Source organism: Acanthisitta chloris, unplaced genomic scaffold, assembly GCF_000695815.1.
Source record: "Acanthisitta chloris isolate BGI_N310 unplaced genomic scaffold, ASM69581v1 scaffold12540, whole genome shotgun sequence".
NCBI classification, from domain to species: domain Eukaryota; kingdom Metazoa; phylum Chordata; class Aves; order Passeriformes; family Acanthisittidae; genus Acanthisitta; species Acanthisitta chloris.
In genome coordinates, this window is record NW_008653428.1 from 92,130 (window position 1) to 117,832 (window position 25,703).

At 41.2% G+C, this 25,703-nt stretch overlaps 1 protein-coding gene across 1 annotated transcript in view; it reads right to left on the reverse strand.

Annotated features, from left to right (window-relative positions):
- SLC37A1 (solute carrier family 37 (glucose-6-phosphate transporter), member 1) overlaps positions 1-25,703 on the reverse strand; it is a 32,978-nt gene that overhangs the window by 1,011 nt on the left and 6,264 nt on the right. Inside the window, exons 5-17 of the mRNA XM_009081088.1 lie at positions 24,961-25,096; positions 23,392-23,468; positions 21,440-21,606; positions 20,362-20,399; positions 14,755-14,838; positions 10,188-10,310; positions 8,455-8,545; positions 7,360-7,422; positions 5,936-6,021; positions 5,259-5,307; positions 4,356-4,429; positions 3,387-3,465; positions 2,743-2,840 (exon numbers count right to left, since the gene is read on the reverse strand). Coding sequence (XP_009079336.1) covers positions 2,743-2,840; positions 3,387-3,465; positions 4,356-4,429; positions 5,259-5,307; positions 5,936-6,021; positions 7,360-7,422; positions 8,455-8,545; positions 10,188-10,310; positions 14,755-14,838; positions 20,362-20,399; positions 21,440-21,606; positions 23,392-23,468; positions 24,961-25,096 — 1,165 coding nt within the window. The remainder of the gene's footprint in view (positions 1-2,742; positions 2,841-3,386; positions 3,466-4,355; positions 4,430-5,258; positions 5,308-5,935; positions 6,022-7,359; positions 7,423-8,454; positions 8,546-10,187; positions 10,311-14,754; positions 14,839-20,361; positions 20,400-21,439; positions 21,607-23,391; positions 23,469-24,960; positions 25,097-25,703) is intronic.

Below are 25,703 nucleotides of genomic sequence, written 5' to 3' on the forward strand. Positions count from 1 at the left end.
GACTACCACACTGTTTCTAATAAAAACAGCAGGGGAAGAAAAAAAAAGAACATTACAAGTTTAACAAAGTACTCCCAGAGCTGGTTCCAGAGGCACAGACTCTTGTAGTCAGGAGCTCAGCCTGAGGAAGTTGGGGCTGTTCAGACTGGACTGGAGAAGACTGTGTGGAGGCCTCATAGCAAATTTTCACTATCTGAAGTGACTACAAGAAGTTAGAGAGGGACTCTGTGTTAGGAACTGCACTGATAGGACAAAGCGTAATGGGTTCAAATTGAAGAAGGGAAAGTCTAAGCTGGCTGTGAAGAAAAAATATTTTCCTGTGAGGGTGGTGAGACACTGGCACAGGTTGCCCAGGGAGGCTGTGGCTGCCCCAGCCCTGGTGGTGTTCAAGGCCAGGCTGGATGAGCCTTGAGCAACCTGATCTAGTGAGGAGGTGTCCCTGCACAGGTCAGGGGGGATTGAGACTAGAGCATCTATAAGGTCCATTCCAACCCTTAAATTCTATGATTTGATGATTTCAGGATAAGATGTTAACTGTTATTTGAAGAGTTCCTCAGTTGAAACATCATTCTGAAATGCTGAACTCAGTTTAAAAAAAAAAGCAAAGATTTACAGATGCTCACTGTTTGGAAAAGAAGTTTTCATAGTGAATAGGCAAGAGGAAAATAATTTCCTTTTAGCAATTTATTTGTAAATTTCCTTGTAGAAACCAGAATGGCTTTGCAGTTACTTTAACTAGTAAATATCTAAGGAAACCAGCAGAGGGAACCCAAGACTTCAAGAAAACATTGCAGATAGAAATTTTGGAGCACTGAAGTATTTTAGTTACTATTTGGAAAAACAACTCTGTGTGCAAAATAAACTTTAACCACGCAATTAGTCTCGATGAGTAAAGCCAATCATGCTTGCTTGCTTGTACAGGATCAGGACTTGTGAGTGCACCAGGAAAGTGATTTTACAAGCAAAATGTGATGCTTCTCATGTACATTACAGGCAGAATTAGAACTTTCAGGGTTCCTCACTCTTTCAGGTTTCCTTATCCTCAGAGTCTCACTGTTATGGAGTTTCTTCACTATGATAAGTATTAGTGCTTTAAGAAGTGAAACAATATTTCAGAGGTACAAAAGTGGCCAAGAATGACAGAACCAAATAAAAGGCTAAAGCTCCTCCAGCTGCCCTTGAAGAAATAACATTTGAACACAGGCAACTATAGGATGTACTGCAAAGAACAGCAAAACCAGAACAAGAGTTACACAAAAAAAGGGATTGATTACAACAGCAGAGTCAAACCTCTCAAACCCAGAGCTTTACAAAGGTGTTTTAACTGATGCTGCAAAGAAAAGTGGTGGGGTTTTGTTTTTTGTTTTTTTTTTTCATTTGGTTTGAATCAATAATTAGAAAAGAAAAAGAACAGAGCTTCAAGTCTACTTGGGAAAACTATGACAACCTCTCAAACCTCACTCTGCAGCATGAAATACCCAGTACTGAAAACAGCACAATGCAGGATTTATAAAGCAGCTGATTACTAGTGGCAACATAGGTCAACTCTTAAACTACCTAATTTATTTACATTATTTCCAGAGATTTCATCTTAAATGTGAAAAAATTACTTAAATCTTGGGTTTAACTCGAATTAAAAATTAAAAAAAAGCCTCAACTGTAGCTCAAAGCAAGACTTTCTGCTTTTCTTGTGCCAGGAACACTGACACTCTCAGCATTAGCTTCTCTTCAGGAGCACGGAGTTCAGTGCAATACCACCCAGGCATGGGGCTTTGTCTGGGCACTGCCAGGATGGAGGAAGAAGAGTTCCTGAGGGTGTTTCAGAGTCACTTTGCCCTTTCATGAGCACTTCCAACCAGGATTTCAAAGGAGAGGATAAGCAGATGACACCTCAGGACACCTCTGAGGTAGCCATAGTAGCATTCTGCTCTGCTGGAGAACAAAGCAGGTACAGACACCTGCCAGGGAAACCTTTGGCACACACAAAAAATGAACCTACAGGTGGGTGCAGCAAGACTGACTTCAAATGGACAGCAAGACTCGCCTCATCCTGTGTCTTCCTTGGTCTTTAAAAGCAAAGCAGAGCAAGCCAGAAATGAAAAAAAGACCCAACTCAAACCTTTCTCTCAAGCACCCAGGATCTCAGGAGAAAAAAAGGAAAAGGGATGTGCTTTGAACCAAGCCACCACGTGTGTGCTGCACTCCTTTTTGCTAAACATCTGCTCCTGGTTACTGTCAGAAATTAGGATGCCAGTTTTTCATCCAACCTAGTACAGCAGTTTTAGGGCCCATCTGGAAAATGTGATGTATGAACTTTCAACAGCTTTATTATTGCAGTGATTTTGGTGATGCAGCAATGCAGGAAAACATTTGTTACTGCTCTGCTAAGCTGGCTTGAAAGCAAACAGAAGTCATTCTTCCGTGAGGGGAATCTGAGGCAACTTCTAGGTCTAGATATGAAGGTTTACTTAAAATTATGCCTGCTGTTAGCTGCTCAGCCAGCAATTAACAGCTGTGTGTTTGCACAGGAACTGAAGTGCATCAGAACTAATCTGCACTTTTGATTAAAATTCGATGAGAACTTCAAAATAAGCAAATTTGCTCTTCAATTGAACATTTCTTACACAACTGGAAGTTTCATATATAAGATGGAGTATTGAAATGGCAAAAGGAAAATCTGCATTTTAGGATAGTTGAGCACAAAGGAAATACACAGCGACTAAATAGCATTTTTAGACTTACTAGCAAGGCACATGCATCTGCCACCATGAGCATGTAAAACACGTTGTTCCAACCAGATGGGGAAATCAAACCAGCCAAGAGAGGCCCCAAAGCTGCACCTAAAATGTAATATTGATATGGTCAGAACTGTGCAATGTAAGATTTACTATGCTGAAACACAGTTATTCTGAGTTACAGTACCAATTTTTCCACCTAGTTAACTCAGTATTACCATATGCATTAAAAAGTTTCAAAAGTGCAAAACATTACTGGTACAGCTTCTAGGCAATGGGAACCTAATGCAGGGAAGGTGGAAGATTTGATGTGTGATAAATGTCTGCCTTTGGCTCAACAAAATGATCACCCAGTATTGAGCTGAATCCCTCTCAATTTTCCTTCCACATCGCAGTGTGGAGGGCAGGAATAAAACAATTCTGATCCCAGAAACAGCCCAATGGCATCTACTTTTGCTGTCTGTGCCCAGTATCACCTTCTTCCTCCCACCCTCAGGTGTGAGGCCATTAGAGAAGTTTCAGGCTAAGTTTGCACCACTGATGATTGCCAAAACTGTTCTGAGTCCTGGCAAACATGAGCTGACTGGAGTCTAGTGATCCTTCATTTTAATCTGCCACAGCAAGGCAGGTGACCTTGCAGCTCTGGCTTACCTACAGATCCTGTTCCATCGATGATTGCTGTCACTGTGGACAAGGCTCTTGAATTCCCTTTCAGGCTTTTATGGGTACCCTAAAGAGACAAAGATGGCTTAGATCCATCCTGAGCTGAACTCAGAATTCCTTACACCACCATGCAGCTCACACCCCTCCACATTAGGTATACGTTATGAACATGGCTTAAATATCCTGCAATGCCAGCTCTCATTTTCTAGCCAGCAGCTCCTTCAACAAGGCTAAGGATTAAATGGACAGTGCATAGTGGTTTTCTTGCCAAGACCTCCAGATCAAGAACAGGGCTCCAGAGGATGTTTGGAGACCTGTCCTGCTCATTTTCCTGTATTTAGAGCATTTGTTAGGAGGACTTTTGTCTCTTGCTTGGTGCCTTAAGGAACCAACACCTTAAAAGCAACTTTCCAAAGCCACTCTAATGACAGGTCACAGGGTCAATGATCTCACATGGTATTTGTGACTTGACTGACCTGATCCAGCTGGAAGTGCTGGCAGCCTGAGGAACTGTGGGGCAGAGGCTAGCATGGACCAAAGGAAAGGCTTGTGCCAGGTATAGCTTTCTGCACTGATGGGAATTGATTCACCAGCTCATCTCACACAGATACAGCTTCTCCCCTCCTTTAAAGATGCAAAGTATAAAAGGGGCGAAGGCACCTGTACAGAGCCTTGGCTTTGCATGCATACTTCATATTCACTTTAGGCTGTCATCTGCAAAATTTGGTCTATCTTGTCAATAGCCAAGAACAATTTAGAAGCCTCTCACAAGCACTACACTCATTCATACTAATACACAAACTCTAAAACAATCTTAATGGCTGAGTTCAGCACTGCCTATCCAGCTCCTTTCCTTTGGGTCAATGCAGCCCCTTCCCTGGTGACCCTGCAGAAGTCAAAGTACTCTCTCTAGAGGCCAATCTGCTGCAGGGGAAGCAGAGAGGAAGCCAAACTCACCAAGTCAGCAGAGACAGCAGTGGTGATCAGTGCATAAGGACCATTCACCAGGGCACCACTGATAAGAAGCATCACTGTTGCAAGTCAAAAAAAAAATGGAAAATGTGAGCGGCCTGCAAGACTGTTAACCATAATATAAGGAGACATCAGAGTCTATGGCTCCCAAATGGCTTAATCCTTCCTTGGCTCCCCAACCCCATTAGGGAATTGGGAAAGGAAGAAAAGCAACATACACTCCTCTCTCTCATCAATGCTCAGTCCCTGACGTGAATTCTCAAACAAAACAGGAGATGAGGCTGAGTCAAAAAGCACTTCCCAGGGCCTTTACTGATCCTGGTAGGTCAGAGACAGGGGAAGAGCTGACTGTAAGAGCAGAGGATGCTCACAGATCCACCCATAAGCCCTTTTGCTGCTTGTACAGCTCCAAAACTCACAAGACCTTAAACTGAACAAGGCCTTTATGTAGGTGAGACACTACTGTCAGCACTTATGTTTCAACTTCTATTTTGAGGTAACAGATAGAAAGCCACAAGTGAAATCAGCCTATACAAGTGAAGTTAACATTGCTGTCAAAAGTACTACAAGTAGTTGTTTAAACATCTCTGACATTTGGCAGAGGCAACAGAATAAAAAGCCTATGTTGACACAACAAAGCTCCAGAAAGACTAATGATGTTAACTCAGTCACTGTTCTCATGCCACCCTTTACTCACTTCCTACCCCTCTTCCTATACTCTGTACAAAGTCTGCAAGACAAAGTCTAGGAATTTGGTTCCATACTTCCTCCTCCAAGGAAAGAGATAAAATGAAAGGAAAAAAAAAGCAAAGAACATCAAAGTGAAAATAAATGCATAAATGAAAAGTTCACAGAAAGTTAGGCAGAAAATAATTTAAGAATACTCACCTACAGTAGCCTCAAGGCCCATTTTACTGATTGCAGAGAACATGTACAACTGCAAAGATGAAACACAAACATTCTGAATACCAATATATGGACTAATCCCAGATCTCCCTTATTCTCCATGTTAATTACAAAATATCTTAGCTGGTACTACCTGAAAGCTACTTCCAGGCTTTATTAAACCCTTTTAGCCCACAGCAGAATGATTGTGTGACTGGACACAGGAGGGAGATAAGGGGTATGATCCTATTCCCCAGTATGTCCTGTCACAACGGGTTGTGCTATGAGACCACTCAGCTTTAAACTCTCCAGCTGCCACCTTCAACATGGCACAGAACACTGCTCAGAGAGGAACCAAAATAAAATGCATCTCTCATGTCCAACTGCAAGTTTTCCAACACTTGTAGCACAGGAATTTTAGCCTTTGAGCAGCTAAGAACTGATCACCGAATTTTACAACAGAGTGAACCTTTCCATATAATCTATAACAGACAATGCATTAGACTTATTGCTTGTTCAGTAAAGACAGCCCCAATGTCTACACCTGCCCAGATTTTCATGCTAGTTTTTAACCTGGCCTGAAGCCTCTATATCCAAGTGAGAAGATGCTGTCTGCAGAACTGTCCAAGGAATACTGTCACAGTCCCAACCACAGCTGTAAAAGAGGGACAAACTCTTACTGTGGGTGCTGCAAGCAATAACATCATTCCACAGGTTGATGCCCTCTTCTCCAGCCTGTCTGAAATCAGACCTGCCAAAATTCCACCTGAAAGAACACACAGGTTTGTGAGGGAAACACCCAGCGCACGTTTGACAAAAAGACATCAGTTGTACTTAATGAAACCCAATCCAGATTAAAACAACATGACTTATTGTACACAGCAGCACAGTGTGTGAGTCTGACAATGTAACTCACACAGCAATTCCCTCACTAACTCAACCAGTTTGGGCTGGGAAGGTAACAGAAGATGGCAGATTCTCTTCCTCATTGTTTATTCCAACCACATATCCAAGCTGACAGGGGTGGGGGTGGAACAGAGATGGAAGACATATTTAGCAATCATTGTTCCACTACTTTTGACTGCAAAAAGCCTTTTTCCAGGTGCCACATGGCCCCACTGCTGCTCCTCTGGAATCCAGCTGTGCCCAGCTGCTCACTAGTCTCTTAATCCTCACATGCAACAGTAAATTTGGTTCTGGAGTTCTCTGTCCATGTCAGACTACACCCTATTTGAAGTCTCGGGGCAAATGAAATACTTGGTTTTCCTCCCAGCTAGTCAATCCAAGCTCTCTAATTTTCCCTACTTCTTGTGTTTGCCATGACTGTACACAAAAGTACCAATCTGAGCATGTGGCAGGACAGGGCTGGAAGGAGCTGTCAAAATGATATAAAGGGGCAGAGAGAAGGAAAGGAAGTTTTCTAGATTCTTGTCTCTCCCTTCCCAGCTGCCCATCTCCAAAGCACTCACATCCTACTTGAATGGTTGATTTCCATAAGGGACCTGGGGCAGGTAGAGAGGGGAAGGGTGTGTGTGGTAAATCAGCTGGGCACCAAGATGATGTTTGTTTTATTGTGAGCTATACTATCTGCACTGGCATCAAAATTTAGTTATTCAGTGGTCACCTCACAAATTAGAAAGGAAAATTCTAATCCTTACTACTATTACAATCTCCCAATTTTATCACATAGTTATATGAGGCATCAATTAAAAAACCCCAAAACACTTGTGGCCATTCACCTCTGTGCCCACAAAACATACACAACTGGACAAGCTGGGATAGTTCTCTTATGTTAATGACACAAGGAAGATATTTTGACAGGTGGAGTGACCTAGATTAATGGACCAGAACTGATGGAGTGAAAAGATTCCCTAATACTTGACTCTTACAATCTGTATTGGACAGTATCACTGGGTCTGTGATTTGTCCAATCTGAAGATATTTTCCTAGGTTTTCATTTCCAACACAGCTCTCAGCTCAGTACTTTTACTGCCACTCTTCTTCAGTGGATGTAAGGCACATGGAGTATAAAAATATGTGTGAGCTGTGTGTATCAGAGCTTTTCCTAAACTGGGGTGATTAGGGACAAAATATTAAAACTTACCAAAGATTCCACCCACATCAAACAGTGTAGAAAGGTCCCCAGCTCTTTTGGCATCAAGATGCTCTAATGAGAGAAGCAAAACATTTGTCTCATTTCCAGACTATAAAACACAGAAATCTCACCAGTCTTGTGATGCCAGGGCAAAGGCATCTTACAGCAGTGCTGTTCATTCACAGGAACAGGCTCCCATAAGGTGACATTGTGAAGAGAAGTAAGGACACATCCTAAGTGGGTATTTGGTGATACAGTCTTTTGAATGCACATGTCACACTGCAAGAGACATTTTACCACTTTCATAATCACAGTTGTAGAATGGTCTGGGTTGGAAGGGACCTTTTTAAAGATCATTCAGTCCAACCTCTCTGCCATGAATAGGGACATTTTCAGCTAGGTCAGATTGCTCAGAGCTCCATCCAACCTGACCTTGAATGTTTTCAGGGATGGAGCACGACCACTCCAGTTTTGCTGCCACCATGGCCACTTGTGTTGGTGACCCTCAACAGCACTAATCCTTGGACTGTATTCATGCTGAAGTTTGGCCTAACAATATTCTCACTTGTGAATAACCACATATTCAAAAACAGTTCCCAAATGCCCACAGGTGAGGCTCCTTCTCTAAAAGCATCATTAGGCTACATCTGGATCACCTGCAGAGCCTCCATCACATGACCAGTCATATCCATCACTAAATTCAGCCTGGATGCTCTGCTTGGCACAACATGCACTGTGCAGTTCCAGGGGACTGCAAAGAGACAGTGATTGCCTCATCTCCACTGTTTGCCAGGGGCAGTGAGGAGCACTGTGCACACACTTACATTTAGCCTAATGTAGTTGTTGATTTGCTATGGAGTCAGATTTCAAAAGCACAACGGGAAGTTGGGCAACCTTGGCCTATTGTGTTCAGTGTGAAGTTTCAAAAGGAGCTGAATTCATCAACCTGAGAAATGTGTTAGTTGGTGACTTACAACTCTCCTGCTACTGCAGCAGAGAGAGCCTATTGCAGAAGCAGTAACATTTATTATCTTATTTATTTCAAGCTTGAATTCCCAGACACTTTGTAGTCATAATTCTGTATCCCTTTACTGTCATACTTACCTACATTTGTGATATAGAGGGGAAGCCAGAAGAGGAAAGTGTAGCTCACCAGCTTTGCAAACAGAAGACAAAAGGAGAACTCTACAACCCCCTGAGAGAATAAAGAAAATAGGAAGTTACTATTTGCTTTCAAAGGCCATTATGAAAATGGTTTCTAAGAAGCATTTAGGCTTTTCTTTTTCTCTTGAGAATTACTAAGAAGCAATCTTCCCCTGAGAGCACAAAGCTTACACTCAGGAGCAGACTGTGGTACTTTACTTACATGTTTTCTTCTTTAAATTGTACTGAAATGAATGCAGAGAGAACACTAAAATGGTATGGAATAACCTGAAGAAAGAACACTAAAATGAATGGGAAGGGTTTGATCTTGTTTGGGACACCTGCATCACTTACTTTCTTTGTGTAAAGAGTTATTATACAGCATTCTAGCAGGTTTGGAGTGTATTCCAGAGAAATTGGCATCTTTTTGTGCTCTTTAGATCCTTCCTTCAGATGGGACCAAATTTTTTCCCTTGTTGTTTGAATCTTTATAAGAAGTTAGTAAACCAGCATGACAGTTCCAATCAGTATGTGCTAAGAGCACACTGCAGACTATTGGCCTATTTTTAAATAGTTAGTCCTTTAGGACTAACTTGCTCCATCCTCTTTCCTGCTAGGTACATAAAGGTAGACTCACTGCACAGAGCGGCAACTAAACCACCAAATTAACCTCTCTTCATTCTCCTCACCCTCTGATATCTTTTTGTTTGAAACCACATTTCCTCAATTCCTCACAGGGAGGACTGCAGCTATCCACAGAAACAGCACACAAACACTGCTGGCTCTACTCCACGTGCAGCTGTGCCCCTTACCAACCACAGGCAGGAAAAATACCACAGCATTTCAGAGGTTCCAGGTGGCAGCAGCAATTTTTCTACCCATTATTTCCACTTTGCCACAGGAAAAAACAGTTGAGCTAGAGGGCCAGGCTGGACAGGATGAGAAGATGCTGAAATGCAGCTGCTGCTGGGGCTTTCCTCCCCTACCTCTACACTTGGTCCAAACACTTTGCAAATAATCTTAGTTCTGCATCCCACTGAAGCTGTTGGGCTTCAAGCTGAGAGGACAGTCAAGGATGACAGGTTCTGACCTAAAGGAAACTTCTTTTGCTTCTTCCAGCAGTCCAACTGCTTGGGCTGTCTGAAACTTTTCAGTGTACACCATCCAAGAGATTTTTTAATTCAAGCTTTTAAAAACAATGCTGAGGAGAATAAAAGGGAAGCCATGGAAGGAGGTTCTGACACAGAGAAGTGCTTGTAGACTCAGTCTGCTGTTCCACCCTTAACACCCATGTGTCATCAAGTAAGACTTAGCACACTTCTGGAAGAAATTCTAGAATAGGATAGACTGGTTTAGTTGGAAGGGACCTACAGCAACCATCTAGTCCAACTGCCTGACCACTTCAGGGCTGACAAAAATTAAAGTATATTAATAAAGGCATTGTCCAAATGCCTCTTAAACACTGACAAAGAGAGATCAGCACCTTCCTCTCCACTTCTCCTCCTCAGGAAGCTGCAGGGAGCAATGGAGTTGCCTCTCATCCTCCTTTCCTCCAAACTAGACAAGTCAAAAGTCCTGAGGATTCCAAGACTGTGATGCAAAATTAATATTCTCTATCACACCATCTGTAACTTCACAGAAACATGAATTTTGAGGGAAAACTTAATTCTTAGAGGAACATGACAGGTACTCACAGGTATTCGCAAGGCCCCAAGGAAACTGATAGCTGATGTCCCATGTCTTCCTTCCCCAGTGCTGGAGTTCAGTGACAAACTGCAGTTTTCACTGTCACTGAATAAATGCTGCATCTCTGGATCCTGCAATTTCCCCCAGGAAAGGCATATGAAAGACAAAGGAACAAAGAATCAAAACATAGCAAGAAATCAAACGATTCCAAAATAATTTTCTAGAAGAAGTATCTATTGTATCACAAAAAAGTTACAGCTTTTAAATGTATCTTGGGTATACAAAACATATAGAGAAAGTGGAGATTCTATGCAGAAAATCAGGTGAATTTATATGGTTGTTTATGTCTGAGTGCATACACTCCATAAAGGAATCAAGTTTCTGTTCTATGGTGGAACAATTTCAAGCTGCAAAAAACACATATTGAAGTACATTCAGTGGAATGAAACACTTTCCAGTCTTCCCTTCCCACTACATAAATGTGATGTAATTAATGCTGACAATCTACTGACTACTACAACACACTTCTGTATAAAGCACAGAGTACCTTCTTTCTGTACAAATATTAAGCCCATTTTTCAGACTCTGCAGCATCATCTCATTCACTGATTTGCATTTAGGACATCTTTCCACTTGAATTGTGGATACTGAGTGCTGTGTGTTAAGCAATCACTTGGGGTTGTTTTTTTTAACATCTATTTCATTTGAGCATTGCAATCCACAGATTCTAAAAGCCTGGAGTTTACCACTATTACCTAAGTTGTGAATTCTGAGTTCTTTTCTAGTTCTGGGAAGGATTTTACTCCAAGAATTCCACTGGCTGCTAAAAATACTTGTGGACACAGTTACCACTCAACAAGAACAAGCCACCCCAGTCTAGTCATGAGGGTATATGCTATTTTTATCCATTCAACACACTGAGGTGAACTCAGAATAGAACTGGAAATTTACATATTACAGCTGTACCCAGAAAAAAAAGAAATTTCAGGTATAAAGAGTCCTCAGTATTTCTTTTCCAACTCAGAAAAAGGACAGTATGTAGCTAAACTCACATTCACCTGCTTGCTGAGAAACTTATCTAGCTGTGTGCTTTTACTAGCTATGAATGTATTCTACAGAGTCTTCTTTCCCCTAATTATTCTGCATTTCAATAAAGCCTCAGTGAAAAATTAAGCCTCAAATATATATCTGACTGCAGACTAGTAAGGCCTACAGTCCATTTCCAGTAGTTATGACAAAGATTAAAACTTTCTGATTAATATTTGGTAAGCTGATGGAAAAAGAAAGGAAAGAAAAAAAAAAGTGCTGGAAAAAAAAACAATTCTGCTGTTTAACACGGAGTGATTTTATATGAATCTTCTTTTGAAAGAGCTTCATTTAGGTGAAGACACTAGGGAGCCATCTGTACACCTGAGCCCAGACACAGCATCATTTTAGAAGTTACCACACAGCATCCAAGATTCTGTACATGATTGATAGGTAGGAGGAAGGATTTACAGGAGACCATGCACCCTGATGAAGCATTAACTACAAGACAGAAAAAAATATCTAGGGACCTTTGACATGGCACTGTAAACCTATGTCATGGCACGAGTCACTCCATCATCATAACAACTATTTATCTTCTTTACTGGAGCAACTTCAAAACTTGAACTATTTTAACAGTAGCAAGGCAAACCATCACATATCAACAAAAAAATGAGAGAGGGGAGAGAGGAGAAAAAGAAGGGCTTAAGCAATGAAGCTCCCCACTGGATTCACTGGAAGACACTTCTATAGTGTCTAAGTGAGTATCTCTTGGACAATTTGCACAGCAAACTTAGCCAGGATTGTCTGAGGAAATGCTGCTCAATTTCTCAGACAGGTAGCACTAAATCTATTTTAAAAGAGTGGGTTAAATACTGAAGTGACCATAGTCCAAAATAACATTTAAAACTCAAGCTGGAAACTTGTATCGACAATATGGGATTTTCATATTGCACATAGCTAAATGATAAATAAAACCAGCAGTTTCTGCTTGGCAGAGATAACACTGTACAGCCTTGCCAGTTTGTCATAGAGCATGATTAGGCATATGGCACACTCTTGATCTCTGGGGAAGGATTCATTATCCCTCAATTTTGTGTAATTTTTAAAAGGCCAATCTAACGTAAGCAGAAATAAAACACACAGAGGTATTCAGATCACACAGCCAAAACCATTCTGCTTTCAATCACTGCAGATCTTGAATATTTACTTTCTTTCTGCAATAATTGCAGAGGTCAATGAAAAACTAGTCAAAGCTGCCATTCCAGCTTGCTTGGAAACCAGCTCACAAATGCAAAACATCTGCTGTTTGCACAGGCACAAAGGCTGACTGTGAAAATCAGCTCCACACAACTGCAACACAGTCACTGGAAAAAGGGAAGATGTTCAGCTCTGCTTTGACAGGAAACAGATGATCTTCTGTCCCTGGCAGAAAATCAGGAAGTCCCAAAGAGTGACAAACAAGGGGGTTTAGGTTTTTATTGGCATCTTTTAAACCTTGTTAGGATTCCATATTACAAAGACATAACCTGGCAGGCAGGGTGGAGAGAGGGTGGCCAGCAAGTGTCCCATGCTCTGTTGTCTGTGTAGTCTCTCTGTCCTGCTCCCAAGGGACTCTCATCAATGGGAGAGGAGGCACATTCTCCTCACCCACTTGCTAGGCAGACTCTTGTCACAGCGTGACAGTAGAGGCACTAGCAGAGTTAAAAGAAAAATATTTGTCTACTAATTTTCTGACTATATTTTAGCTGTGTCATCATGACTTAGAATCACAGCATGGTTTGGGTTGGAAAGGACCTTAAGAATCATCCAGTTTCAACTCCCTGCCATGGGCAGGGACACGTTCCAGTAGCCCAGGTTGCTCCAAGCCCCATCCAGCCTGGCCTGGAACATTTCCAGGGATGGAGCAGACACAGCTTCTCTGGGCAACCTGTGCCAGTGCCTCAGCACCTCACAGGGAAGAATTTCTTCCATAAACGTAAAAGAATTTCTTCTGCAAATTCTGACTTGTCTGAAGACACCTGCTGATATTCTTGTATCTCCCCTTATCTTCCAGCTGTTTGTGAAATAAGACTGACAAATAGTTTCTAGGCTGGAGACTGTTCTTGGACAGCTCAAAATGAAAATGAATCAACTCAGTACAAAGAAGGTCTAAGTTGGACTGATCAGAACGAAAAGTGAAATGTTTCCTTAGTAGAAATTTCAAAACCTTTTCACCAACACTGATCATTGGACCCTGTAGATGCTCATTATTATTCTATGGGCAAAGGATGACTGGAACAGGAAGTTTCTATTTTCCTGGAAAAGTCTGAAAGAAGTTAAAAAAGAAGTTATGCTCACAGGATACAACATGCCAAGTGTACTGAATACAAATACAAAATTTCAAATGGACATTTTCAGCTGATGTCCATCACAAAATAAAAATGCCTTTTTGCTCACAAATGGGCAAGGCCAGAATTCAGTTTCTAGTGAGAATTACCAGCACTTATGGTTAAAAGTTTTCAGCAAGCTTTCTGTGAATAACTGCTCATATTTAGAACTATCTCTACATATAATCTTGGTAAGTACATACACCTGTCACATGCAGAAGGGAGAGAGAGGTGTGAGACTGCAGGGGTGGCACAAACATGACATACAGCTATCTTTAAAATATTTTGCAGTACATTACTCTTGCTGGACTTGTGTCAAGATCATGGCCCTACATCTGGGCCATGGCAATCCCAGGCACAGCTACAGGTTGGGTGGGGAAGGAACTGAAACCAGCAGTGAGGAGAAAGACTTGGGAGTGACAGTGGATGAGAAGCTCAGCATGAGCTGCAGTGTGAGCTCAGCCCAGAGACCAATGGAATCCTGGGCTGCATCCACAGCAGTGTGGGCAGCAGGACAACAGAGGTGAAGTTGCTAAGAGGATTGGAGCATCTCCCCTATGAGGACAGGCTGAGGGAGCTGGGGCTGTTCAGCCTGGAGAAGAGAAGGTTGTGTGGAGACCTCAGAGCAGCTTTTCACTATCTGAAGGAGCTACAAGGAGCCAGAGAGGGACTCTGTGTTAGGAACTGCAGTGATAGGACAAGGGGTAATGGGTTCAAACTGAAGGAGAGAAAGTCTTGGTTAGATACGAGGAAAAAGTCTCCTGTGAGGATGGTGAGACACTGGCACAGGTTGCCCAGGGAGGCTGTGGCTGCCCCAACCCTGGTGGTGTTCAAGGCCAGGCTGGATGAGCCTTGAGCAACCTGATCTAGTGAGGAGGTGTCCCTGCCCAGGGCAGGGGGGATTGAGACTAGCTCATCTATAAGGTCCATTCCAACCCTTAAATTCTACAATTCCATATAAGACCAACTGAATGAGTATGCTATCTCTGTTTACAGTATTTATGTCATGTAATCCTTAGTTCCCTTTTCAGAAGTTACATTTGTGTATGAAGATGGAAGGAGATTTCACCATCAAAAAAGGAGGAGCAAACTCAACCAAATAGTATATCTACTGCAAGAAGTTCCATGTGAGCTGTAGAAGTCTTCTCTGCTAATTTTACAACAGCATGTTATGTTTTACCTGAGATTTGCCATTTTCCTTAGCATTTAAGGCTGACATCTGAATTCTGCATCGAGATGCACCATTCAGGAAAGTCTTGGAACTCTAAAAAAAACCAAAACAAAACAACTCCATACTTTTGCTGCTTGTTTTTTAAAAGATGACATTAGTGCTAATAATTTATCTGCACCAAGTTTTTGTGCATTGTAACATAAACATAACCCCAAATGGAGCATCTTTAATTTAATTTTATGCCTGTGTAGTTTGAGTTTTTAAAGTTCTTACGCAGGCCTATGGCAATGTACACAAAATGCAGTCACAAATCCTTCAGAAGGCTAATTTCATCCTGGTTTCATACAGAAGTAGCACACTGAATTCAGAGCAGTCATGCCATTCTTAGTATCTTTAGCTGCTTTTTCCTCTACTGAACTCTCATTGACCTTGTAAACTTACTTTTTTCTCATAAGCAGATGATCCCAGCAGCAACTACAGAAGTTGATTTGATTCAGGAAAACCTTGATTCTTCTCTTTCCTATCCCCTTATCTTATATTCTACAGCACTATATTCTTTTAACCTAGAAATGGACTGTGTTCCTATGGACAGGAGTGTTAATGAAGTCTGAGCACCTCCACAAGAAAAATTGAGGCAACAAGCTACATTTTATGCTCCAGATGGACCTGCTTTTTATACCTACTTATTAGTAAGTGCATTAGCATATCAGTTCACACCAAAACTGCACTCATGGGAAAACATCATTCTGAGATCTTTGGTCTAAAAGGATTTACCAGGGACCATAAGGTTTGTCTACTGAATTAAATCTACAGCTCTAAAGTAGGTTTACAGTCAGGTATGGACAACTTCTTGCTACGACCAAAAGAAGCCCTGTGCATTCCTCAGGGAGGAGATGTTGAAGTGTCTAATTTCACACTGGATGTCACATTAAAAAAAAACAACACCCAAACCCAACCCAAAATAAAACAGCAAAAAACCCCACAAATTCTGCCCTAAATAAACCCCCCCCAAGCCCACAGCCATGAACAAAAAGAGAATGCAGATCCTCAGTGAACATTCTAATTAAAAATTAATCACTAGGTAATTCTCCCCCAACACGAGGATACCTAGTGCAGTAATCTTTAGACAAACTGCCATTCATCAATCAAATCCTTCTAAGGCAGCAAAAGCCTTCTGAGGGACAAACTAAAGTATTTCTGCTGCCCAATACAGAGCTGAGGCACAAACATCTTGGGCATGTATTCCCCAAAACAAACCAACAACACTCTAACCCCCAAGATCTGATAAAACAGATTTTTATATTTTATCTTACAGAAAATCAGGGTCTTGTCAAAAATGTGACTTACAATAATCCACGGGGAAGAAAATCCATTATCTAGAGACAAGTCATCTACATCTTTAATCAGCAGCTCAGCAGAGGCAAAATGAAAGATTTTTTCATTTGATTGTCAGTAAATCAGATTTACTACAGGAAGGAGAATATGTCTAGGGAAAAGGCCTAGACTGAGAGGCTACACATTTAATACTTTGATTTCTTCCTCCTTCTCAGAAGATAAGAACTGCAGCCTGGTATCTTTTAATGTACAAGCCACAGGAGTTTAAGGAAGTTAAGTTTCCTGGGAATGCAAAGTCAAGATAAAGGAAGTTCCTAGAAGATAAAGACAGGTCTCTATGAACATAATGCAACTAACATGTTTACCAATGGAGAAAAGAAAAGGCACAGGGAGAAAGGGTAAGAAGCAGTAAAACCCCATTTCCCAGATGCTGTTAAACCTCTTCTTTAACCTTCATAATGGAAGTGCACCAATGCTGAATAAAGCACACTGACTCCTTTCAGAAAGTCAAAGATTAAGCCTCCAACACCAGGATTTAAAAGCACTTTATTGTCCTCAAGTATTTATCCTGTAACAAATTTCAGATGGATAAATCAGAGCCAAGATGAATACAAGGAAATGAAGCACAGCCCAAGAAACCAGTGAATAAAGAAGAACCACCACACATTCAAGGCTCTGTGCCTGCCTCTCCATCTGTGGTTTTGGACAACTCAATGGAATCAGATTACTCACCACTACAAACTCTGCAGAAATATTGGGCTCACCATCATGCTGCAAATAAACAGTAGACCAAATTCATCCAAGATAGTGATATCACACAGAGAGGAATCTGAACTATGGATCTTAATATAAATCTACCCTAAGTCCTTCCCTCATGTTGAGCATTTATTTTAGTTGTACTTAAATTTAACTGGCCTCATTCTTCCACAGAAAGGTTTGGGTTTTGGCACCAGCCAGCAGAGCTGCCTGCATCTAACCAAGACATTTGTCCAAAAGTACCTACTAGAGCCTTATGAGCAAAGCAAGTGTGCATGTTTCTTTTTGCAGAAGCTCACAGAATCCTTGCAGAGCACACAGGTCTGAGGAGAAGTATTTGAGCAGTTCAAATGGCATACAGATTCCTAAGATAGTGGTGAATCTCAACCTGTGAAGAGTCCAAGGCAGGTGGGGAAGGACTTTATAAACCTCCTATAAGATTTCCAGATGTGAATATATGGAATAGGCATGAAGTGATGCCTTTTGCTATGGAGAGCAATGTTTTCAGGGAAACAGAAGGTCAAATGCATCCCACACAGTGAGACTGCTCCTGGAGCAGTGATCTTGGTGGTGTCCTAGAGAAGATCAGGTCAAATCAAGCCCTTTATTGGGACTGGGGAAAGGGTAGTGAATGGAAGGAGAGGAAAGCTCCCAAAATACTAAATTTTGGTTACAAACATCATGGCAAATGCATATTCAATGTAAAAATTTTCCATACCAGCTCATTGAGACATATGAGCAACATACTGTGCAGAGCTCTTTATGCTTTCCAGTTAAAGTGTACTTTAAACTAAACAAATAACAAACATTTACTTCCAGAATGCTTAAGAGCAAATTCTGTAAACATGATGCTCTAGGTGCTTCTGAACTACATAAAAACTAAGAAAAAAAAAAAACTCCTAACAGGAGACAGTAAGAGTCACTTAAAATATTCTCATACATGACAGAAGTTACCTTTAAGAAATGAAAGAGAATGAAATGAATAATAGAGAATGCACTGTGAGCTCAGCTTGTCTCACAGCAACAAACTAGGAACAGGAGTTCCACAGATCATTAAAAGTATTCTGAAGCTTTATCAGGAGTACTTCATGAGAAGAAGAGTAATGGGTAAAGAAGAGGTGTAACAGACTAGAAAAGATGCCTTCAGTAACTATTTAAGAGCATTTAAAATGCCAAAAGCCATCTATCTGAAAATACTGGGGGTGGTAAAAACCCAGCAATCATCCCTGCACAACCTACCTGGGAGACTTGCAAGTAAAAGTTCACATGTACAATTTCCATGTGGGTTTCCCTTTGGGACCTTCCCTCTGACACTTCTCCCAACTGATTTGCCCTCACATGTGGGAAACCTTATGACCTTCTCTGCCAATCATCCCTACTATTCTTCCAAAACAATAGTTGAAATCATGGCAGACCTGACTGCCCACACAGTTTCTGGGAGCCAAAGGAGAAGGAGCCTGGACAAAACAGGCTGCTCTAGGTTTTGGTTACACTAAAGACAAACACACAGCAGAGGTCTGACAGGACATCAGAGAGAGATGAACCTGCAAACACACTCCTAAATGAAACTGGGCTACAAAGAACATCCTGTTATGAGGAGTTATACATACCTAGTCTTCCTTATGCCCTGTTTATTGTTCCCTTTTCTTGCTTTTTATTTTTCTCTCATTCTGTTTGATTGCCTCCCTCTTCTTGGGTCACAGCTACACGAGACAAGAAAGGAATCATCTCCTCACATAGTAACTAAAGCTTTCAAGGCACATCTTTGGTGCTATTGACACAACTTTCTACACCACTTAATTCTGAGCACATAAAAATCCTATGAACTTTTGTTTCTAAAGCATTGGGCAAACACCTTGGTACCAGAGCTTAACCACTTCCAACCTACTTCTAAAATACTGTTTGAACCTTATACAAGTACTTAAAAGAAAAAAACTTTCCTTTCAGAGACAATTAGAGAAGTTATGAGTTTTGCTGCCACAATGGCACATGAAAGTACATGTGCAGTGTCCAGCAACCCAAAGAAAGCTTAGACATTTGCACACACACTTCAATCCTGCTTTAAGCAGTCAGTCTCTGATGTGGACTTTCAAAAAGGGAGTCACATTTTCCATTGTGATCCAGGCAGTACAAGTTACACAACTTGTGTTTGACAGTACAGTTACAGCTTACTGAAGTTCACGACCTTGACAAACTGTAAATCCTTAAAGTATAAGTGGATCTTGCTCATATAATAGCAAGATCCTTGATGCCAGTAAAGCATGTGATCAATGCATTCTAAAAACTCACTGTATATTTAAAAAAAACCCCAAAATATCTATGTATAAACAGCATCTCCATCCTTGAGGATTTCAAAATCTGACAAGCCGGCCCTAAGCAATTTGATCCTATGCCAAATTTAGACCTGCTATAAGCAAATTTAGACCTGCTATAAGCTTATATCTTATATAAGATCCTAAGATAGGATCACAGAATCATAGAATGGCCTGGGTTGGAAGGAACCTTAAAGTTTATCTAGTTCCCTGCCATAGGCAGGGACACACTTCCACTAGCCCAAGTTGCTCAGAGCTCCATCCAGCCTGGCCTTGAACACTTCCAGGGATGAAGCATCCACAACTTTGCTGGACAACCTGTTCCAGTGCCTCACCACCCTCACAGTAAAGAATTTATTCCTAATATCTAATCTAAACCTACCCTCAGCCTGAAGCCACTGCCCCTTGTTCTGTCACTACATGCTCTTGTAAATAGTCTCTTTCCATCTTTCCTGGAGGCTCCTACAATGTTCAGAGGTTCTGTCTCTCACATTCTAAATTATTCTGTGACACCAAGAGAACCAACACATCCATTTTTCCTATGGCCCATACCACTAAGCACAGATTGTTTCTCTTTCCTTTTCACATCTCTTCATTAATGTCAGTTTTGGTTAAATAAATGCCATATTACATCATGACTAAACTCACTGTCACAGACTGACTGCTCCAATCTCTTCACCTCAGCTTCATATCCATCCCTTGCTTCCTACTGTCCCTTCTTCTAACCAAGGGAACATACCACCTTTCACCCCCAAGCCCACAGACACATACTTCAAGGACTCTGTGTCACCTAAAGGGTTGTTTGCTCTTTCTGCAATGCCTCACACAGGGAGACTCTTCCCAGGCTGTGGTTGGCAGCTATCTCACTATGGCAAGGGAGGCAATAGCTCAAAATGCTCCAAAGATGCCCAGGAAGACGGGAGGAAAACAAGAAAACTCAGGAAAAAGATGAACAGTTTTAACTTGGTTTACTCTTGTAAGATCATCTACTCCAAAACGTATTTAATTAATTCACCCCTTGGATCACTTGCTTTGAGAAAAAATAAGCTCCTGGTTTACCAGTGAAGTACAGAAGACCAATCATTCCCTCAAGTACAGGATCAGTTGTAACAACCTGGCACAAAAGGGCCACACAGACCACCTGATTTCCAGAACTATCCTAATAAAAGAGTGTATTAGGAGGCAAAAATCAATAGAAAAAGGATTCACTTACACTGGATGGTGTGCTAGAGCAACTTACATCTTTAGGATCTGAAACACAACATCACACATAGTCAACAGTGAACACAAGCATAACAAATATCTCTTCAAACACTTGCCAGTAGTGTAATTTACTAACAAAAACCAACAGTAGAGCTACACAGTCCTACCAGGACCACTTCTGTGTTCTATGTAACTTCAGAGAAAGAAAAAAGGGTGTTCCATGGTACCTTTCCCATCCCATGACCACATTGACTGCTATTCTAACAGTCCAGCTCATTACAGAATTCTAGTTGTATCTGCAGAACTAGAATTAGGACAGTTACAGTAAAAGAAGCATTTGTATCTCTAAGTCTGCACATGGACAAGGTGGAGCACTCTGTTTAACTTCTAACTTACAGTCTCAAAACCTGCTCTATCAGCTGACTTCTGTATTTCATAGCACAGAAGGTGGATGGCATGGGATGAATGGTAGCACAGAACACACCTGCAGCCAGGTGGGACATTCTGCTAAGATACCCATGAACTATTTATCAAGACATGGAACCAATGACAGGCAGTAGACTGAATTCTGAAGTGTTATGCTCTCAGGTATGCTGGAATTGCTTTGGGCAATGGAGCTGGGGAAAATGGTCTAGAGAGTAAATCCTCCGAGGAGAGGCTGAGGGAGCTGGGGGTGTTTAGCCTGGAGAAAAGGAAGTTCAAGGGAGACTTTATCACTCTTTACAATGACCTGACAGGAGGTTGTAGCTAGGTTGGGCTTGGTCTCTTCTCCCAGGCAACCAGTGACAGGACATAGCCTCAAGCTGCACCAGGGGCGGTTCAGGTTGGACATCAGGAGGAATTTCTTCACTGAAAGGGTTGTTAAGCATTGGAAGGAGCTGCTCAGGGAGGTAGTGGAGTCACCATCCCTGGAGATGTTCAAGAAACAACTGCACATGGCACTTAGTGCTCTGGTCTAGTTGATAAAGTGGTGGTCAGTCACGGGTCAGACTTGATGATCTTGGAGCTCTTTTCCAACCTTAATGATTCAGTTGGTGTTCTTCACCCATCACAAGCCCTCCAGAGTTCTATCCCATTAAAGCACTTACGTTCAATAAGGAACAGGAAACAAACAATGCCCATCACAGCCACGATGACACCAGGCACCACAAAGGACAGACCCCAGCATGTGGACACCCAATAGGCAGCAATTAAGGATCCCAAGATATTTCCCACTGAAGTGTGTGAATTCCAGATTCCCATGATCAAACCTCTCCTGCATTAAAAAAAAACCAAAACAAACCCACAACCACAAACATTTCTTATTAAACACATTCCTATCTGGAGAAAAGTATATCCTAAGGGCTGTTCCTCTGTGGTGTTGGTGAAATATTTGCAGTCTTATATTTTTTTAACTGATCACTTCTTTATGCTACAATCTCCATGTGGCAATTTCAAGGCACCTAAATATTAATAAAGTGCTCTGAATACTTCTCTGTGCATGACAGAGCTCATCCTGCATTTAATGGCATTTAAAGACACCACGAGGGTGTGCACATTTCTGGATGTAGTATGTGGACACTAAATCTGATGCTTTGGGGAATAAAAATCCTCCCACAAACACACTGCACCACTATTCTGAAGCTTTCAGGATAAGTTACCATGCAGAAGAAAACAACCTGTACAAGACAGGTAGAGCAAATTCAGTATTTTGTGACTCCATTCTGGACTTGCTAGGCACTAGTAGGATATAACACCTGTGCAAGCTTGGCTAACAGACACATCAAGCTGCTGTCTGTCTGCAAATCCCAGATTAGAGCTGCTGTGGAATAGCTCCAGCTGAGCTAATGTAAACACCCAAAATCCTACTGAACTCATGACAGCAGGTTCTTTTTTCCTTGTAAGTTATGACAAAACTGTCTTGCCCTCAGGAGGAGCTTAGCAGGAGCTTACCTGGAGCAACCTAATTTGAAGAAAACCAAATCTTTCCATGGGCTCAAAACAACATCTAAGAAGTCTGGTCATGTTTCACAGAATTTGTAGCAAAATGAAAACAAGAACCAGATCACTGACATTCAAAACACAGTCCTACCCAGCAGTCCACTATGGAGCCTCCTAAAAATAAAGGCTGTTGCTTTTGCATAAAGCAAAACCTGCATGAACTTACTTGTTTTGCACAGACTGACCAATTTTGTTCAGTATTGTATGACATAGTTATCATTCTCTGCATTTCCTGATGTCCACCAAAACCACTGCAGGGTCTGTGAAAAACTAGTTTGTGCCTACATCTTAACTACCCTGTGATTTTATATAAAAAAGTGTCTGTTTAATTTTTGTAGATTCTTCTCTGGACCTGACTGACACTAATGCTCATTTGATGGCATCTGTCTACAAATGATGGCACTACAGCAGCATTTTTATATGCTACATGCATCAATCATTATCTGAGCCAATGGATTTAGCATGCAGCTCTTGCAAAATTTATGGAGAGCAACTGTATGGAGTGACAAAATAAACATTATGAGTGATCTCTGTGCAGGACAGAGATTAAAAAACCCGAAGAGATGCTTTAAAAATAGTCACCAAAAAAAAAAAAAGTTAAGTCAGTTGCCATATGGATTCTCTTTTCAAAATTACATTTTCAAGTTAGTGTGTTAGAAGAAATGACATTAGACAAAGATACTTTTTACAGCTACACCCTGATTTTGATGTTTTGAAACACAAATTGAAAACATGGGAAATTCCACATTAAAGTGGCATAATGACAGCCTTTACTAAAGGTACTTTTAGACTGCTGAAAGTGGCAAGAATTATTAAATTCCGAAATATTTCATCTGAAAAATTAAACATCAGACTAAAGAGCTACCACAGCTTTGACATGAGGGAGAATATTTCAAACTGATGTATAAACTAATCAGCGTAGCAAAGCAAACTCCTCTCCAAGTCCTACCTAACTGCTTGTTTCACCCCCCAAAAAAACCACAGAAGCAAAAGAAAGGTATTTAAATTGACTCTATGTATTGATCTGTACTTCCAAAATTTTGGATTATGTGTTATTTACCTTCCTTTTCCAAACCAGTTGCCAATACATGTAACGACACTCGGCCAGCCAGTCGTTTGCACCAACCCATTAGCTATCTGAAAGGATATAAAATAGGTATATAAAGTATCTAAGTACATAAAAAGCAATAATAAATAAACATACCCAATAATAAGTCAGGTCCCTGCACAACTCCTGCTGAGTGTTGCATTGGGGAACGGAAGCTTAGACTAATGCTTTGAACTTAGAAGTTTATTGGGGAGTTTTGAGAGCATTTTTTCCCCCAAGAATAAACATCTACCTACATCTCTACAATTATTTTATGACTTAAACCACAAAATACTGTAGTTTAATCACATGCTTATCAAAAATCACATTGCACTGAGCTGGAGAAGCAAATTCCTCACACTCAAACAGCAACACAACACTTATCTCCCTTTGAGCATATGGCAAAGTGTGTTTGCAACCAAATAAAGTGGGAAAAAGGACACTTTAGGGGGGACTGGATAACTTTGAACATTAATTTTAAAATGCTGAACAGAGACCTGTAAATAAACTGAGAGGAGGAGTTTAACTTCCTATATTCAGGCTGCTGTGAGAACTTTCAGCCTCCACATTGCAGACTGTACTAAAAAGTTCCTTCTCTAGAATTACACTAACACAAAGATCACAATACAAAAACTCAAATGTACAATGAGCATTTGAACATGCTATGACACAACCTCAACTCTACCCAACAAAAACCTGCTAGGCTGGTGGTGCAAGACCACCCTTGGTATTACAGGACTCACTGAGCACATCACACTGGACAGCACTAGTAGAGAGAGTCAGCTCAACCCTAAAGGAGCCAGCTCCTGTCCTGAAAACCACCAGACCCAAGAGGGCTGGGGCAGTGGCAGGGTTAAACAGATGATCTGGTGACATGGTTATACAAGCTTGCTGTGCCCAAGTTAGTATCACTACATGCCATGGTGCACAATGCCGTGCAAATGTGCTAGAGGTGAGAGTGGTACTGCAACCACACAAAGAAAGCAGCAGTGCAAGGTGCAGACCTGTCCAAAATGTCTCAAGTGCTACCCATATCCTGGTCCTGACCTAAAGTCCATGTCAGGTCAATGGTCAATGTTCTTGGGATTCCTGATCAGTGCTCTGAAAAACCTCACGCAAAGAATCTCGTTACATAAGCTGCCTGTTCTCAGCCACACCAGTGTGGGAGCGTGTTCATCATTAGCAGCAGAAATGTAATTTTCCTGCAGGGAAAGCCAGGATGTGTCACTCAGGTCTTGGCAGACTGACAGAAGCAAACACACTTGTTTTAAAACTCGCCCACATTTAAGCTTGCAATGATTTATTTGATCAGTGATTTGACACAGAGTAAAATGCACTAATTTGTTTTCAAAGATTTCTTCCACGAAAAAAAAATTTTTCAAAAATAAAATCTAGGGCTATCCGCTCTCTCATGACTACCTGTCATCAACAACCTATTTCACCATTTATATCCAACCACTAATCACTGTAAGTGAAAAACACCCAATACAACACTAAACAGCACCATAGAAACTCTGAGGATCTGAGTAACATCATGCCTACCTGGGCCATTATGTAGAACCATAGATTATGTATGTTATAGAAATAACCCAGTCCAAACATTGCAGTGAAGAGTCCACTGCCAAGCATCCCACCAGTCAGATAGTACCGGATGGGGAGTCGTTCTCCTATTAGTCCACTTGGAATGTGGAGAGAAATAAAGAGAAACACAGTAATTAAAAGTGAGATCATACCCGAAACATTCACAAATAAAGGATTATCTTGTGCTGTTTAATTCTGGTTGAGGAGAAACTTTACTGGTAGCTGCTGTTTGCCTTCACAGCAGCAAAGGAGCAATTTTTAGCAACTGACAGAAAAAAAACCCCAACAAACATTTCCTGTCCATTAATTGCTCAGTTCTGACATCTGCACAATCATCTTTCAAGGACATACTTCTCTGGAGCATATTGGGAGTCATTTACTTCCAGAGCCATTTTCCAAATGACATGACATTTAAAACGAGACCTGTCTCCCTTGCTAATGATTCTAGGCATGAAGGTTCTGGTTTTAGTCAATAAAAAGAAGCATCTCCAAACAGCAGCTAATCCTGCACACTTTAAGATGAACTAGGTATTATTTTTAGGAGGTATCTGCTTCTGTTCTGTAACTCTGGAGAAAGCCAGGACAATTGGTTTAGTCTACAAGTGCAAGTTGGAGGCTGAGTAAGTTTGAATACATATACTCCAGTGTGTATTCCTATATATTCCATATGAAAAGCCAGGCCAGACTGGAAGCTGAAAAGCATT